The following is a 12,779-nucleotide window of genomic DNA, read 5'->3' on the forward strand; positions in this document are numbered from 1 at the left end:
GGAGAATGGCGGAAGCACTGTTCTTTCCCCTTTATTTTATTTATTTATTTATTTTAGAGGTTTTTGCTATAGGGCACGTGTGCTCGCCAGACAGATAGAGAGAGACAGAGAGACAGAAAGCGAGAAATCACCCCCCTGGGGGGATGGTCATACCGCAATCCCTTCTCCTCTGTTCTCCTCTTGGGATCTTGGGCACGCACGCACACGCGCTTGGGCACGCACGCACACGCGCCCAGCATGAGTTTTAAGCCACCGGGTCCGAGACGTGAACCGTGGTCGACTACGTGGGAGTCCAGCGACAGCCATTACGCTAACTGCTGGTCCTTCCCCTTTATTTTAAAACATTTGAATTAGTTATTTATTTATTTTACACTTAATCATTGTATATCGAAACAGAGTACGATATGGTTTTTCAAAGCCTGTGTGCATTGCATGTCGATGAAGTAAAAGATATTATGATGCTCATTATCCCCAACATCCACTGTTGTGTCGGTTAAATGTTTTCCTTGGTCCCGCCCTCCTACTGCCCAGTACCCATCTCCCTATAGTCTCTGGTTTCTACACTTGCCATCTCTGCTGTTACAGCTTCCAGTCTCTCAGTTTCTGCCATAAGTGCAGACATTCGGTCATTTAGAGTGGGGACATACAGTGCCTGTCTTTCATAGTCTGGCTTGCTTCACTTAGCACTACATCCTCTCTATTCAGCCACTTTGTATCAAATGTCAGGGTCTCACTGTTCTTTATGGCTGAGTAGTATTCTATAGGGTATATGTGCCACATTTTAAAAAATCCAGTCTTTCGTCCTTGGGCATTCATTTTTCACTTTTGATTGACACATAATAATTGTACATATGTGTGGGGGGTGCTGAGATCTGCCTCTGGTCCCTGGAGTAGATGGCTCTCTCTGCTATCTTTGTGACTTTGCACACGTTCCCCTGTGGTCAGGGCTGCCTTTCCTCTCCCAGCTCCCCGCCTGCCCTCTACCACTGGCAACTCCTGGCTTGCTTTGATGACTCAACCCAGGCTTCAGGGCGCCCTTTCTGCGTGCGTGCTCTGGGTGAGACGCTCCTTCTCTGTGGCATTCATCACCGTCAAACTCGTGATATATTTACTCGTCTTCCTCCCTGGAGCTCTCAGACTGTCTCCTTGGCCTCCCCAGAGCCTGGTACTAGGAGGGACTCAATAAACGAGAGCCGCGTGGCTGAACCACTCAGCTTAATTACACAGGATGAACTGCTGCTTGTTCACGCTGCCCTGGGGCTCGCTCTCTGCATGGCCCCGGTGCAAGGCTTCACCTGTGGACGCTTGTCTCAGATGTGGGTGGCTGAGACTGGAGAGTGGAAAAAGAGGAAGAAACAGCCTCCCTCCCCTGTGGAATTGAGCCCACTCCCCTCAGATGCTGAGTCTCTGTTAGCGTCTGGTCTGCAGGTGCGGACAAGGGACAGAAATCACCTGACTCCTTCTCATCTGGGAAGATTCTTCAGTTTCTGGCATCAGTCCGCCTTGCCCACAGTTTCTCTGGGGCACTTGGACGTTCACAGGCCCTTTCTGTCCTGTGGTGAGAGTCGTTGGCGTGAAGCTGCCCTGCTGCTCTCTAGCCTGAACCTAGGCTCTCTCAAAGCTCAGGGGTACCGGGTCCTCCTCTTCCACGTCCCTCCCCACAGAACCCTGCTGGGAGCTGGGAGCCTGCCTGCTGGGCCTGAGGCTTCGGTCCTCCGTGCTGGTTCCTAAGCCCAGGCCTGGCAGATTGTGAGCTCTGGTGACTTGGTGAATAGAGGAAGTGTGAAGGTCCTTCTGTGTGTGTGTGTGTGTGTGTGAGTGTGTGAGAGTGTCAGAGTGTGTGAGTAGGTGTGTGAATGAGTGAGTGTGAGTATGTGTGTAAGCGAGTATGAGTGTATATGTGTGAGTGTGTGTGAGTGAGTGTGAGTGTGTGTGTGAGAGAAAGAAGTAGATAAGGGAAGAGTCTGGGCACAGGTCTCGTTCCTCCTGTTAGAATCCTTTCTTGGGGGAACCAGCAGTTAGCGTAATGGCTATGTCGCTGGACGCCCACGTAGTCGACCGCGGTTTGTGTCCTGGACCCGGTGGCTTAAAACTCATGCCAGGCGCATGTGCGTGTGTGCCCAAGATCCCGAGAGGAGAATGGAGGAGAAGGGATTGCGGCGTGACCATCCTCCCTGGGGGGTGATTTCTCGCTTTTTGTCTCTCTGTCTCTCTCTGTCTGTCTGGCAAGCACATGCATCCTATAGCGAAAACCTCTCCCCAAACAAACAAACAAAAACAAACAAAAACAGAATCCTTTCTTGGGACCAGCAGTTGGCATAATGGCTATGTCACTGGACTCCCACGTAGTCGACCGCGGTTCATGTCCCGGACCCGGTGGCTTAAAACTCACGCTGGGCGCGTGTGCATGCGTGCCCAAGATCCCGAGAGGAGAATGGAGGAGAAGGGATTGTGGCGTGGCCATCCCCTCTGGGGGGTGATTTCTCACTTTCTGTCTCTCTCTGTCTGTCTGGCGAGTGCATGCACCCTATGGCAAAAACCTCTCAAAAAAAGAATCCTTTCTTGGGGGCCACGTGGTGGTGCAGCAGTACAGCCATGCCCTGTGAGCCAGGAGCCCCTGTGGAAAGGTCCTGTGCTCTTGTCCAAGGCCCTGTACGAGCTGGGAGCACGCGTGCCCGTGAGGGCTGGCTGAGGCCGGGCGTGGATTGGGGCATGAGGACCCTGCGGGGGGTGCCGTCTCTCTCCTGGAAGAAATAACTAAGTAACATAAAAGAACAGCTCCCGGCTCTGTCGGTGGCTCCTGAACCTCTCATTTTTGGCTAGGCTTTGGCCCTGTCTTTATTTTTCTTTTCTCTCTCTTTCTGGGGTGAGCTTCTTGGGTAAATCCATAGTCCTTCCCCATAGCCACCCGGGAGAACTTTCCGTGTGGCCAGCTCATCCCTGCTGGGAACACCCCTGTCTTAGTGTGGAAAGGCCTGCAGACCTGGAAGCCCTGGGTTACCTCAGAGCCTGCCCCCTGTGTGTCCCCCAGGCCCACAACCTGCAGGAGCTCCGGAGAAGCGCCTCGCTGGCCACCAAGGTCTTCATCCAGAGAGACTACAGCGACGGGACCATCTGTCAGTTCCAGACCAAATTTCCCCCTGAGTTGGACAGCCGGGTAAGGAGGCCTTTCTCTAAGCCTGAAACCTAGGGCCATGAGGACACTAAGGCCTTACTGGAAGGTGTTTTTTCCAGGATCATATGACGCGCACATGAGAGAACACACAGTTCGTTCAGCCGCTTCGAATGGAAGAATATTAATACTCATAGACAGGTGGGGCTGAAGAAGCCTCTGGCCCAGCAGCTCTCAAACCGCAGCTGCGTGAGAATCCCGCGGGAAGTCTGAAAACAATGGAGATTCCCAGTCCCGCCGGGTATTAGGTGTCGTGCAGAGACGCTGACTCGTGGCTGGGTTGTGGTTCAGGGGTCTCCATTCATGAGCAGCTGTTCTCAACCCCGGTTGTACATCAGAATTTTCTGGGGGAAATCCTGATGCCAGGGCCGAGAGGGTGGGGTGGTGGTTAAGGTGCTGGACTCCCACGTGGCCGACCATGGTTTGAGTCTCAGACCTGGCAGCTTAAAACTCATGCTGGGCATCTGTGAGTGTGTGTTCAAAATCCCAAGAGGAGGATGGAGAAGGGACTGTGGAGTGGCCATCCCCCCGGGGGTGATTTCTCGCTTTCCCTCTCTGTCTCTTTCTCTCTCCAATGAGTGCATGTGCCCTATGGCAAAGACCCAAAAATAAAACAAAATACAATAAACAAAAAGAAGGCAGAGTCTGCATGTGAGGAGAGGCCAGAGGCCTCAGCTTTGCTTCCCATCTTAATTTAAAAATGAATCCTGTTTGTTTAAACCTTGCTTTTTTAATGAAGAATCCCCCAGTGAACAGAGCAGAGTGACTCACAGGCCCCGGGTGGAGGACTGCTGGTCTTCTCGTGCTGTAGGGGCTTCAGCGCTTCTGCTCGCCCCTGGCTGTGCGTCAGAGCACCGTGGAGCTGTTGAAAAGGAACGTCTAGCCAGCAGGCAGTGTGGAGGTTAAGGTGCTGAGTCCCACATGGCCGCCTGTGCAGTTCAAGTGTTGGACCTGGTGGCATGAGCGTTACCCCAGATGCATGTGTGTGCATACCTGACATCCCGAAGGGAGACTGGAGGAGACAGGACGGCGATGTGGCCATCCCCCCAAAGCGTCATTTCTCACTTTCCCTCTCTCTTTCTTTCTCTGGTGAGCACATGAACTCTAGCAAAATTGGGGAAAAAAAACACAAAAATAAACAAAAAACCAAAAACTAAAAACTAAAAAGAAAAGGAACGTTGCAGGGTGTCAGCTTGGGAGGGCAGCGTGGTCGTTTCTGCTCTAATGCCCTCCCCCCTCCCCAGCCCATGTGAATCAGAATCCCCCAGGGTGGGACTGGGGCATGGTAGGCTCTCTGAGCTGCTCAGAGGGGTTCAGCGTGCAGCTGGCGAGGACGACGAAGCCCTTGTCACTGACACCGGTCTGTGCGCTGCCAGTGTTGGCACCACCTGGGAGCACATTTGAAATGCAGGTCTGGGAGACCAGCAGTTAGTGTAATGGCTATGTCACTGGCCTCCCATGTAATTGACTGCAGTTTGAGTCCCGGACCCGGTGGCTTAAACTCATGCTGTGCGCGTGTGCGTGCGTGCCCAAGATCCCGAGAGGAGGATGGAGGAGAAGGGATTGTGATGTGGCCATCCCCCCTGGGGGGTGATTTCTCGCTTTCTGTCTCTCTGTCTCTGTCTGGCGAGCTCACGTGCCTTAATAGCAAAAACCTCTCCAAGAAAAAAGAAAGAAAGAAGGAAAGAAAGAAAAAAGAAAGAAAGAAGGAAAGAAAGAAAGAAAGAAAGAAAGAAAGAAAGAAAGAAAGAAAGAGAGAGAAATGCGGGCGTGGTTAGAACGGGCTTTAAGCAGCTCCTCGGGCTATCCATCTGTGCAGTAAAGATTGAGAAGCACCACACGAGTCTGCCCCTCTTGTTTACAGGGGTACTGAGGGCCCGGAAGAGGAAGTGACGAGGCAGTCACGGAGCACGGTCTTGGTGCGGACGAGCCTTGATGCTGTGCTTTTTTTAATGATTAATTTTATTGAGTCATTCATTTTCTTTTAATTTGACCGGAGAGAGACGCAGAGAGAGAGAGAGGAAGTGAGAAAGCAAGCCAGCCGGTCCAGGACTCGAACCATGGTCAGCCATGTGGGAGTGTCCAGTGCCTTAATCACCAGGCCACCTGCTGGGCCCAGTGCCCTCTCTTTCTCATGTTCTCACTGATACCATTGCATCTGTAGTGCGTATTCATAAAGCCAGATGCCTTCGTGATCTGTCTCGGCAGGGAAGTTAGAGAGCCAGAGAAAGAGCTGGAGGTGGCCCTTCTCCCTTCTCCCCACCTGAGGCTCTGTTCCACTCCGCTGGGGGGCAATGAAGGGGTCCAGTCAAAGATTGTCCACAGCCTCTGCCTCCTGACTCAGCTATGTGGGCCACAGGTGCCTCTCGGACCCCCTCTCAGTTGGGGCCCCGTGGGTATCGACTGCTGAGTTTTGTTCCTGGTCTGGGAATGTACGCAGCCTTCACCCAGGCTGCCTAGAGCTGGCCGGGGGCTGGGGTGGGCAGAGGACGGATCCCGGTCCTGCCGTTCAGCAGCCCAGGCAGAGTTGAGCAGGCTTAGCGAACTAGGCAGGGCCGGCCTTAGCTGCTCTGGCCACAGCCAGCTTTGGGGGAGCAATGCAGGTCTCTCCACGTCAGGGGAGAGTGACGTCTAGACTAGAGCAGGGCCTGGGTCATGACCAGCTGGGCAGAGTGTACTCTGTGTGTTCCCTCCAGGTGCGTTAGGGCTGGTGGTCGGAACCCCAACGCTTCTGATCATTCTTTGGGAGCACTTTTGTCCTAGCTGGGCAGGGAGGACCCCAAGCCGTGTGATGGGCAGTCATGGTCCCACGGGGCAAGTGTGCAAGTGTGTGAATGCTTCACACTGAAGCGGGTGGAAATGAGGGCTCCGGACACCCTGACGCCTGTGGGACCTGGAGCAAGACCCCCCAGACCTCCTGGGGCAGGGTGCGTGGCAAGGAGCAGACTCAGGTGGTGCCGTGCGGCCCTGGGCACGTGCACTCAGCAGTCCCTGTGTAGGGGCTGAGAACCAGCGGTGTGTTAGGCACTGGGCGTGTGGGAGTGTACTCCTGGAGTTAGCTTTCTTCCTTCCTTCCTTTTTTTTTTTTTTTTTTTTTTGAGAGAAAGATTTTTGCTGTAGGGCATGTGTACTTGCCAGAGAAACAGAGACAGAGGGATGAAAATGAGAAATCAGTCCCCGGGGGATACCACGCTGCAATCCCCTCTCCTCTTGGAGTCTTGGGCGTGTACACACACATGCCCGGCGTGAGTTTCAAGCCACCAGGTCTGGGACTCAAAACGAGGAGTCAGCCACGTGGGAGGCCAGCGCCCTGATCGCTATGCCACCTGCTGGCCCTGGGCCTGCTTCCTACTAGACGGCACAGGAGATGGGAGTGGAAGCCCGACGTGCACGGCAGCCAGGTGGTAACAAGTACTAGAATGGGGGAGGCCCCCCCGGATACGGCGAGTCCTGAGGGGATACAGGATGAGCTGTGGAGGGTGCCGGGAGGACTGTCGCAGCTGAGGCACGGGCACAAGGGCCTCAGGAATTTCCAAGAAACAGAGAACTGAGTGAGGAGAGGGACCCAAGCAGAGCAGAGCAGCAGGGCTTCTCGGATTCTTCGTAGAGAGAGACGGGAAGGCTCCGGAAGCTCTTGATCAGAGATGTGGCACGATCCTTCTTCTTTTAAAAAATAATGATTATTTTATTTAATTTTATTATGACTATTTTTACTTTTTAGTTTGACATGTGAGCTCACCAGAGTGAGAAAGTGACAGAAAATGAGAAAGTGAGAAAGCAAGCTGCCAGGTCCAGGACTTGAACTGTGGCTGACCAAGTGGGAATCCAGCGCCTTCACCACTATGCCACCTGCTGGCTCTGGCATGATCCTTCTTAGAGGGAAGTTAGGACAGGGAGGAGGCAGGGAGGCCAGTGTAAGGACCAGAGATGGCGGCGGCCGGGACCGCGGGGCACATGGTCACAGTGGTAGGAACTTGGACAGCCGCCCTGTGATGGGGGGATGAAGGTGTACCTGCTGATGGTCCTGCTCTGAGGGCCAAGGGAAGAGCAGATACATGGGGTCACCTGGCAGGCGTGAGCGCTTGGCCTAGTGGCCACCACCGTAGAGGCAGCAGGCTGGCTTCGCAGTTGTCGACACACTGGACTGGGTGACTAAGCTAGGAGAGACTCCCTCCTGGGGAGACGCCCCAGCACCCCCAAGCAGTCACATGCAGTTGGGGTCTCATGTAAACTCGGAGCACGCCTACAAATTTCGTCCTGAGTCCTCCCACCACTCTCAAGACTGGGGGTGACAGAGCCCTAGAAGGCTTGTTTGCATCACCCAGGGTCTCATGGGAGGTCCTGTTTCCAAGGGCGGCTGAGCAGCTGCTCTCACGCCGTGTTGTAGATGGGACTCGGGGCCTGGAGAGGGTGAGCCATGAGCCCAGTGCCACACGGCTGACTGGCAGGTCTGCACTGGAGCCCAGGCCTCTGCTCCCTGTCCAGGCCGTGTGCGCTCCACCTGCAGCTCTGGCTCACCTGGGTGTCAGGCTGTCATCTCCTTCCCACCCGCGTGGCCCCACCGCCATCACCCCACCTGTAGCCACCCACACCGCGGGGCCCCGCTCAGCCTGGCTGTCCTTCTCTCTCTCAGATTGAGCGGCAGCTCTTCGAAGAGACCGTGAAGACCCTCAACGGCTTCTACGCAGAGGCCGAGAAGATCGGGGGCAGCTCCTATCTGGAGGGCTGCCTGGCCTGTGCTACGGCCTACTTCATCTTCCTCTGCATGGAGACCCACTACGAGAAGGTGGCTCCCATGTCCCGCCCTGCCCCGCCTCCAGGGCCTCCCTGCTGCACGCTCGCCCTCCACGGGCCCTCTCTTTCAGGTCCTCAAGAAGATTTCCCGCTACATCCAGGAGCAGAATGAGAAGGTTTTCGCGCCTCGAGGCCTCCTGCTCACAGATCCCGTGGAGCGAGGGATGAGGGTCGTATCCTTCCCGGCTGCTCTGTGTGACGGCACCGAGCGTCAGCCCGTGGGGCTCTGGCCAGGGCCCTCCTGGGACTCCCCACGTCAATGGTCCTCAGTCCCCTCCCCTACCACAAACGACTGGGGTGTCCTTGGACTTCATGCTTGCATCCATCAGGCCGCATGGAGTCATGCTAAGTGCTTCGCAGCCCGAATGCACGTCGTTCTCCTAACGCCCGTGCAGTGTGGCGCGCTCATTCCCGTCTATAGCGATGACACTGCGTTCAAGAGCCGGCTCAGAGCCACAGAGCCGGTGTGTCGCGGCGGGGCCTGAGCTCTGGCTCTCCTGGCTGCTGGGCGCGGTGCCCTCAGGAGGGTGCTGCTCTGCGCTCGCGTATGTGGCCGCCAGCCCAGGTAACCTACAGGCTGACGGAGGTCCCACTGTGCCCCTCGCCGGCGAGCAGCAGCCCGTGCAGGGTGAGGCAACCCCCATGGTCTCGGTGCTGACGAGAGGCCGGGCAGTGGGCAGGCTGTGCTGACTCCCCCTGGGATGCGGGGTCCAGGTGAGCGCCAGCATCACAGCATGGCAGCAGAACCCTCAACGGCCTCACAGGAAACACAAACGCCCAGAAGCACACGCTCATGCAGCGGGGAGAGCACTTCTGTTTATCGGGCTCTTACTACGAGCCGGGCCTTGCTCAGTGCTACATACGTTGTTTCACGGACTCCGCATAAGCACCCCAAGGCCACTGAGTTGAGAGCTAGCAAGTTCAGTGGCTGGCCTGAGGTCACCTTGCTGGAGTGTGGGCAGGCAGGATTTGACTTCAGGCCACACAGGGCCCACACTGCCGTGCGGTAGACACCGCGTCCGGGGACAGGTGTCCTAGGGGCCCACACTGCCGGGCGGTAGACACCGCTTCCGGGGACAGGTGCCCTGGGGGCCCACACTGCCGTGCGGTAGACATCACATCCAGGGACAGGTGTCCTAGGGGCCCACACTGCTGTGCAGTAGACACCGCGTCTGGGGACAGGTGTCCTAGGGGCCCACACTACTGTGCGGTAGACATCACATCCAGGGACAGGTGTCCTAAGAGTGGTGGTTAGGCCCGCTCCTAGGGTGGTCAGCTCTGTCCGCTGTGACCATGGCCCTGTGCCCAGCAGTGCGGCCCTGCAGATCCCCACAGCTAGCTGAGCAATGCACACGGGTGGCCTGGGGCAGGGTGGGGCTATCTAGGCAGCAGTGTGAGCCCTGCCTTCTGCGGGCTGCTGGTCTCCATCCTGGGTCCGTCCTGACCCCTCTGCAGCTGCAGCTGTCCTTGACCGCGACCCCAGATCGAGATCTCCATCTACGAGGACCGGTGTAGCAGCGGCAGCTCCAGCAGCGGCAGCAGCAGCGGCAAAAAACCTGCAGGGAGTTGTACGGCCGGAGCGAGGGCCTCGCAGACCTGCGGCGGCTACGTTACCAGAGCACCCGCTTCTGACTCATTCTCTGGGCCCACCCTGGGCCCGGTGGTGGTGGTGGTGGGGTGGCCTGGTGTTTCCTGTGGGCTGTCAGTCCTCGCCCCCGGAGGGTCAGTTCTTCCGGACCCCGGTGCTCTGCTTTCCCAGGGAAGGCCTGGAATGGGGGTGCACAGCCTGGACGGCCCTGCCTCCTGCAGTTCCTCGCCACCACCCCAATGGCCCTGGTCCGGCACAGAGGGAACTCCTCACAGCATGATTCTCAGCTCTAATCCCAGGTCCTCCCGGACCCCCTGACCCGGGGCCCTGCCCCAGGGCTGCCTCCCACGTCTGCCCTTCCCAATTCCACCCAGGGCCTTTGCCCATCTGTGATCCTGCCTCCACTGAACCAGAGGCCTGGGGAGATGGGTGCTGTGGTGGGAGCCCTCAGCCTGCTCCTACCTCCTGACCCGGGGCTTCCCTGTGTCCCCCAGAGCTGGAGGCCACCTGGCCTGGCCAATAAATGTCTAACTCTGAGACCTGGTGGCAGGTCCAGTGCTGGCTGTGGGCCCCACAGCCTGGGGGTCGGGGAGGCCTACGGGGCTCTGAAGAAACTCTTCACAGGGAGATGAACCTTAGCCAGTGTTCTGAGATGAGAACCTGTGTGTATGTGGAAAGGAGTGTGCACATGTGTGTGTGTGGCTGTGTGGGCACTGTGTGCACGGAAGTGCACTTAAAGGACAACGTGCGTGCAAGGGTGAGTACACCCCTGTGAGTGTGAGCGCACTTATGAGTGTGCAAGTGCATGTGCGTGCACATTTATGAGAGTACATGAGCACACATGCATATAAATGAGTGAGTGCATGCGTGTGAGTGTATGAGTACACACGCGAGTACGTGTGTCTGTGCGTGCTCTGAGTGTCCCCCTTGGCTGCTAGGCCAAGGACCGTCCCGCCACATCCTGCCCCGTCTTTGCTACATGATGGCCTGTGGCTGCTTCCCTGCGTGGGTCCAGCCTGGCCCTCTGCAGGGATGTCCTACAGCCCCTGGCCCTCGCCCGGGGCTGCCAGCTTGGCCCTTCTCTCCAGCCTCTCCCGCCCTGCTACATCCTAGCAGAAGGGAATTCAGGTCCTGGGAGTGGAGGCCAACCTACCAGGGCCCTGGTGCCCTCCGTGGGCCCTTGTGGACACTGGGGCCAGGCCACACTGAGCCGGGGCTCTAACACCTGTAGCTGAGGCTTCCCTGGACACTCAAAGCAGCTGCAATTCCTCAAGGCTGGGGGAACCACCCTTGCAAGGAGAGAGGGCGTGCCCAGCCAGTAATGCTGCGGCTCCCAGGCCCAGGGCGGGAGGCAGGACCCTGCTGGTGCCCTGAAGATGGAAGGAAGGGGCTGCTACCTCAGCTGGCAGGAGGTGCCAGGAGTGGGTGTGGAAGACCCACCCTGCAGGGAGCTTCCTGGAATGGAGGAGTCCTGGTGTCCTGCTGGACATGAGAGCTGCACATGGGCAACAGGAGCCCATCCAGAGAACCGCAGAGAGCTGACCCGGCCCCAAGACCCCTGAGAGGCCTGAGCCCGCGAGTCCTGGGCCATGGACCCCCAGGGAGCTGCAGCCCAGAGCCCACTGTGCCTGCGGGCCCGCTGAGTGACTCGGCGCTGTGACCCGTGCGTCTCCCGTGGGCGGCTGGCACAGGCAATGCAGTGGCCTTTTGTTTTCTTATTTCCTTTTCCAATAAAAGACGCCCAGCTTGAGGCTCTGTGCCCCTTTCTCTGCCCATGGGGACGGGGCACGTGAGGGGCGCTCTGCTGCCCCAGGCCGCCGACCCAGTGTGCTCCTGCACAGAGCCCCCGACGGCGGGTTGGGGCTGTCTCCTCGGAGCTCGGACTTGGAGGAAGGCACCCCAGGCCCTCTAATCGGGGGTCTCTGAGCACGTGCAGCGCTGGGTGGGGGGACCAGACTGGACTGGAAGGCCCGAAGTAACCTCTTAGATGAGTCAATGCCCTTTCCTTGAGCTCCGGCCCTGGGCAGGCCTTGGGGACTGAGGCCATGCGGGCCATCGGCACCAGATTAGAAGGCGCCAGGCCTGGGTGGGCGCTGGCGTCTAGTGACGCGTGTGTTGACTGATTTCTCTGAGTACGCACTGTGTGCCCGTGCTCTGCTAAAACCGTGAACCAGAGCTGCGCGGGCATCTAAAGATTCCCTGAGCCCTCTCATTTTACGGAGGTGGGACAGAGGCCCAGAGAGGGCGAGTGGCTTGCCTGAGGTCGCACAGTTGGTGGTGACGACAGTGCCAAGTTGAGAACCAGGAGGGCTCCGGACTCACACTCCGGCTTCCTGGAGATGGCGCCCAGATGGGAAGTCACCTGAGGCTGCAAGGAAGCCAGGGTCACACAGGTCTGTGGGCAAAAGGTCTGTGTCAGAGGCGCTCGCCAGACCATGGGGACAATGGCTCCGGCCTCCCGAGCAGGGGTCGGGCTATCCCTTCCAGGTGGTGTCGAGAGGGCTCCACGTGTCCCTCACTGCCCCTCAGGGGCCACCATGGCTTTCTGAGCCGTGGGTGTTCGGGACTCACTGCCTCTGTTGGACCTGGGCATGTGCGGGCTGCCACAGGGAGGCTGTTCTGGAAGGGTTCTCCGCTTTCGTTTGGGATACAAAGTTACTTCTGCTCCTGAGGCTAGACTTGAACCCCAGCCTTTGTTCTAGAGCGGAGGTCCTGGGGGAGGGGCAGGGACTGACATCTGGGAAGACGGACTCCAGGCTCTTGTCTGCTGCGGGGCATCCGGGCCTGGGCTCTCACGGGCACTGCGGGCACAGTGGGACGCCATGAGCACTGCCGCTCAGGCTCAGTGAGCATATGCCATGTGCCCGGCCTGGCCAAGGCTTTACAGAATTCATCGGGCGTCAGGACGACCCGCAGTGGGGACTACCTCTATCCCACTTTTCAGAAGAGACTGAGGCTCCTGGAAGCCGACTTGCCCAAAGTTCCCCGCCTAGGAAGGGGCTGGCTCTGACTCCAGCCTGCAGGGAAGACAGACCCAGCTTCGGAGCCTCTCCTCAGCTGGTGGCCCTCGGCCATCCTCGCGGGAGATCTGGCAGATCCTGGGAGGCCTCTGCGCTGCGCTGGGCTGCAAGGCTGGGCTGCACCTCCACACCAGGGCACCTCAGCCATGCATGTGGCTGTGCTGACGGCGTCGGGGACCCCGGGGAGACAATGAGGGGCGTGGGG

At 57.9% G+C, this 12,779-nt stretch overlaps 1 protein-coding gene across 1 annotated transcript in view; it reads left to right on the forward strand.

Annotated features, from left to right (window-relative positions):
* The first annotated feature begins 404 nt into the window (after window positions 1-404).
* GOLGA7B (golgin A7 family member B) overlaps window positions 405-12,779 on the forward strand; it is a 15,879-nt gene continuing 3,504 nt past the window's right edge. Inside the window, exons 1-5 of the mRNA XM_027775253.1 lie at window positions 405-488; window positions 3,032-3,157; window positions 7,806-7,958; window positions 8,038-8,139; window positions 9,450-9,534. Of these exons, the coding sequence (XP_027631054.1) occupies window positions 405-488; window positions 3,032-3,157; window positions 7,806-7,958; window positions 8,038-8,139; window positions 9,450-9,534 (550 nt within the window). The remainder of the gene's footprint in view (window positions 489-3,031; window positions 3,158-7,805; window positions 7,959-8,037; window positions 8,140-9,449; window positions 9,535-12,779) is intronic.

Source organism: Tupaia chinensis, unplaced genomic scaffold (assembly GCF_000334495.1).
Source record: "Tupaia chinensis unplaced genomic scaffold, TupChi_1.0 Scaffold000539_1, whole genome shotgun sequence".
Lineage (NCBI taxonomy): Eukaryota > Metazoa > Chordata > Mammalia > Scandentia > Tupaiidae > Tupaia > Tupaia belangeri.